At 54.8% G+C, this 5000-nt stretch overlaps 1 protein-coding gene across 3 annotated transcripts in view; it reads right to left on the minus strand.

Annotated features, from left to right (window-relative positions):
* The window catches only part of LOC138859323 (uncharacterized), an 89149-nt gene extending 88344 nt beyond the window's left edge, over positions 1-805 (minus strand). For all 3 annotated transcript variants that reach the window (XM_070114007.1, XM_070113989.1, XM_070114001.1), the window contains exon 1: positions 593-805. In XM_070114007.1, the coding sequence (XP_069970108.1) occupies positions 593-654 (62 nt within the window). In that variant the 5' untranslated portion in view covers positions 655-805. The remainder of the gene's footprint in view (positions 1-592) is intronic.
* Positions 806-5000: the final 4195 nt, after the last annotated feature.

Genomic DNA, 5000 nt, shown 5'->3' on the forward strand with positions numbered 1-5000 from the left:
CTCATCATTCTAGTTGCTGCCTTTAATGCTCCATTTCAGGGGAATCATTTACAGGAGTAAATAATCTCGGGGATTCCCCGGGACCGTTCTTCTTTTCGGGGATGATTCGTGCGCGACCGTGGGCGAATTTGCTCTTATTAAGCAAGATTGGAAAATCGAAAGAAAGTGGCTACTGATACGGCAAAAAAGCCCCATTGGTGTCCTGCGCATGCGTGGTAAAGCAAAGATGGCGGGATCTTGACACGAGACAATGATACCATTATCAATTTGATTAGGTTAGAGTAAGTTATTCTAGGTTAGGTTAGGTTAACTTTGGTTAGGTTAAGTTAGGCTATGTTAGGTTCGTTTCTATGCGCATACGCATATGTGTGCCGTAGGCCTAACCGCGAGAAATCGGATACGGCTGCTGTGCGCGAACCAAGATTCGACACGCCGAACGCGGCCGAGCGAGCCGTCTCAACGCCTTCCCCGAAGAAGGCCGTGTGAACCAAAAGCCTTCCTAACCCTGGGTCTCCCCCCCCCCGTGTTTCCCCGGCCGATACACGCCTCCGTCGCCACAGACTCTACAGGTGAAGATACAAATCGGGCTTACCTTGTGGCTGCGGCGAGGCGGCTGGCCGGGGGCGAACCGCTGCCGCCCTGCAGCTGGAACATGCTTATTGTATTTCACTGAATCCGGGGTTATCTCGGAGATCGTAACAATTTCAGAAAGAAATCGTTTTCACCGGGATGTTGGGGGAAAATCTGCAAAAAGCACTGTGAACAAACTCTGGAACGAGCAGTGGCCATGTTACAACGGGACTGACAATTGGGCGAGAGGGCCGCGCATGCGCAAATTTGACTGTAACAGACATTTGTAATAGTAATATTATTTAAAAAAATAAATAATTTATGGCACATACAATAATGTAGAAAACATCGCATGTTTCAGAAGTAAACATCCAATAAGTACGTATCTTGGCAGTTCACGTGGCATGTAAGTACATATAAACACACAGGGCCTGTCAACAGCCGAACAAGCGAAGTGCAATTCGCTTTTTAAATGATGCTCCGAGAACAGAGAGACAGCACACGCTCGCTCGCTCTTCTTTCTCTCCCTCTCCCTCCTCTGTCTCTCTCTCCCTCCCTTCCTCCAAACATCCTCTCCTCTCTCTCTCTCCCTCCCCCTTCGCCCCCCCTCTCTCTCCTTCCCTCCCTCACTCCCTTCCTCTTTCTCACTCTCTCACTCCCTGCCTCCCTTCCTACCTCCCACTTTCTCTCTGCCTTCTTCCCCACTTGGCCCCCCCCCACCATTGTATTAGCTCGTGGACCGGTCATTTCCGGGCTGAGCAGAAACGAGCCCCTTTGCCGCCCTTCCCTTCGAGGGCTCGGTCTCGCGGCCCTCTCCCTGCGGGGCCCAGGGCCTCTCCCTGCGGGGCCCAGGGTCTCTCCCTGCGGGGCCCAGGGTCTCTCCCTGCGGGGCCCAGGGTCTCTCCCTGCGGGGCCCAGGGTCTCTCCCTGCGGGGCCCAGGGTCTCTCCCTGCGGGGCCCAGGGTCTCTCCCTGCGGGGCCCAGGGTCTCTCCCTGCGGGGCCCAGGGTCTCTCCCTGCGGGGCCCAGGGTCTCTCCCTGCGGGGCCCAGGGTCTCTCCCTGCGGGGCCCAGGGTCTGTCCCTGCGGGGCCCAGGGTCTGTCCCTGCGGGGCCCAGGGTCTGTCCCTGCGGGGCCCAGGGTCTGTCCCTGCGGGGCCAGGGTCTCTCTCTGCGGGGGCCAGGTCTACCCCTACTGGGCCAGGTCTGTCCCTGCGGGGCCAGGTCTGTCCCTACGGGGCCAGGTCTGTCCCTGCGGGGCCAGGTCTGTCCCTACGGGGCCAGGTCTCTTCCTGCGGGGCCCAGGGTCTCTCCCTGCGGGGCCAGGTCTGTCCCTGCGGGGCCAGGTCTCTCCCTGCGGGGCCAGGTCTCTCCCTGCGCCCTCTCATCTCCGCGATTATGTCTCGGTAAAGATCCCTGTCCTTCAGGAGTTCAGGAAGCGGCGTAGCGACGTCCTGGTGATCAATCATTTCTGGGAAGCAGAATGATAGTCAAAGGCTCTTTTATCCTTAACTTTTTCGCTCTGAGTTTCCCTAAACAGTCGCCATTGTTAGCCTCAGGTGTGCAGGCGTTCAGGTGTACGGCTGGAATCCGTAACAGCTTCGATTGCAATCGTGCAAAACGGATAACAAGACAGCCTGGCTAATGAACAGGTGCAGTTGCCGCTGCACAAAGGCTTCCTGGAATGCACAGGCCCTCGCACCTGGGCAGCGGGAGGGCATACGAGGGGAGGGGGAGGGGCGGAGGGGGAGGGGGCCGGGAGGGGAGACACCTTGGCTCTTGAGCTCAAGGTCTGCTGCACCGCCTGCCGGGGCTCCTCCCGCACCCGATCACATCCGCTTGTATTCCCTCTAGATTTCCGGGACTTGCTGCGCCTGACGCTGACCCGCCCTTTCGCCGGCTTGCTGCTCTCTGGGCGACGCACGAATCTGCTGCACACGCGATACGCCACAAACGCTACAGCTGAAGGATCTCCTCTTTTGGTACAAGTTCTTTCTTCAAGCGCAAGCGCACGGACCATATCAAGAGTGCCTGTCGAAAATGGCCTGAAGCTTTTTCTTCAAGGACCGCAAAACGAATCATGTAAACAAATCTTGATTTTATAAAGCCGGTTTTGCTTTGCTCTCCCGCCCTCGGCTTGGCTTCCTCTTGTCCGTTCGCTTCTACAGTCTCGTTGCCTTGTTTCATATCGAATCGATCGCCCTCGGCCAAAAAAAAAAAAAAAAAAAAAAAAAAAAAAAAAAAGGAAAGAAAAAAAAATCCTTACAAATTTTCCACAATATTCGTTAAAATACTGACTCCTTCCAAATTTTACAAAGAAATCGCCAAAAATATTAACTCCTTGAAAAAATTGCCAAAATAGTAACTCCTAAAAAAAGAAAAAAGAAAAGAAAAGAAAATCAAAAGGTAAACCATAAAAACTATAATTCTCTTTTTCTCCCGCTCTCTTTGTTTCATTCCTCAAACGCCTTCTCTTGTCTTCTCTGTCTCGGATAATTATGAGAAAGTTCGAAAGCAGGAGAGAATCTTCCATTGCTTTCGCGAATATAGAAAGAAAAGTCTTGTAACTTGAGAGATTTTAAGGTAATTTTGTTTGTGTTCTCTTATTTACGATTCCCCTTCCTTTCCTGTATGTAACACCGAAAAAACACATCTTGCTGTTGATCTTTTGAATAAAGTGATTCCCGGTTTTCCTTCCCGGAACCAAAGCGAAAAAGGATGCTTGCTGACGAGGCCGACACAGATGTTTACCCAAAGGTCGACCTCGAGAGCCAGCGCGCGCGAGCCCAGGAGGCGGAGGGAATTGCTCCGCGGAATCAGTCGATTTGGCCGAAAGAGGAAAAAACGAGGAGATGAATAAAGAGAAAAAAACAAGAGAACAAGAACAAAAAGAAAACGAAGGGGAGGAGGAGGAGGAGGAAAACACCTGCGTCCGCCCGCGAGTTCCTTGGCTCCAGGTGGCGGCCTGACTAATGCGCGGGCGTGAATGGGCGTGAATAGGCGTGAATGCCAGCGCGGAATATTGATGCTTTGAGGCCAATCAGAGCGAGGCGTAAACACGGCCTCTCGCCTCGCCTTGCTTTGCTCTCGCTTCAGTGGCTCGCCGCCCTCATCAGGCGCAGCGCCGCAGGGCAGGGCAGGCGAGAATGTTGTCGCTGCTGCGGTTGTTGTCGTCGTTGCTGTTGTGGTTGTTGTCGTTGGTGCTGTTGTGGTCGCCGTGTCGGCGGCGCCGCTGTTGACTCGCTCGCCCTGCATTTTAATGGCGAGGATTCGTGTTCGTGCCTCGGTAATGAGCGGCGCCGAGTGGCAGCCATTGTCGTGTTAATTAACAGTCTGGTTAACCCGTCACGGCCACGGCTCGGGCCACAGGGGACGCGCAGTGTTAGGCGTACGCGCGCGCGCTCGACTGAAACTCCCTGCTTATGACGGGAGGGGATGGGGCGGGGGTGGGGTGGGGGAAACATTGGAAAAGCAAGTGAGAGGCAGAAAGGCAGGAAGATGGAGGGAGAGGGGCGAACGGGAGTAGAAGGGAACGATGAATGAGAGAAGGATGGGTGATCACACGGACGCAGAAGGAGCTGAAGACGAGGAGGAAGTAAGGGAGGAAGGTACCGAGGAAAGGAAAGAGGGGGCAGGGGGCTGGGGAGAGGGAGAGAGGGGGAGAGCGACGACGCACTTCCGCCTTTTCCTTGAGTCGAACAACGGACGCCAAAGAAGAAACCGATGGTAATCATGCACCTGACATAACGACCACGGGCGCTTCCCACAACACTAGCGCCAACAGCAGCGAATGCAACAGCAGCGAATGCAACAGCAGCGAATGCAACAGCAGCGAATGCAACAGCAGCGAATGCAACAGCAGCGAATGCAACAGCAGCGCGCCGAGAGGAGAACCGCCGGCCAGAACCGAGCGAGATGCAGCTGGTTCCCGCCTTGTTTATCCCCGCTCTCTCGCAGCTACAAATCGTCGCTTTAAAATCCGGGTCGCGTTCGCAGGGATCAAAGGTCGGCGCGAGTGACGAGCGAGCGAACGCGGCCGCACTCCATCGGGGTCGACGTCGCGCCATTAAACGCGGCAGCCTGCGATTGGCGTTCCTGCAATGGAAACACGCGGCCGATCGCCGGGCCGCAGTTGCACTAAGCTGCAATTAACGAGTATGGCTGGCGGGTGGGCAGCTCTCTTTCTCTCTCTCTCTCTCTCTCTCTCTCTCTCTCTCTCTCTCTCTCTCTCTCTCTCTCTCTCTCTCTCTCTCTCTCTCTCTCTCTCTCTCTCTCTCTCTCTCCCTCCCTCCCTCCCTCCCTCCCTCCCTCCCTCCCTCTCTCTCTCTCTCTCTTTGTCAGCTTGCTTCTTTTTGACCTCCTTTCTCTTCTCTGCTCCTTCCACCCTTTCCTACATCTCCTTTCTGCCTGTCTCTTTGTCACTATGTAGCCTT

The sequence above is a fragment of the Penaeus vannamei genome, chromosome 3, assembly GCF_042767895.1.
Source record: "Penaeus vannamei isolate JL-2024 chromosome 3, ASM4276789v1, whole genome shotgun sequence".
NCBI classification, from domain to species: Eukaryota; Metazoa; Arthropoda; class Malacostraca; order Decapoda; family Penaeidae; genus Penaeus; species Penaeus vannamei.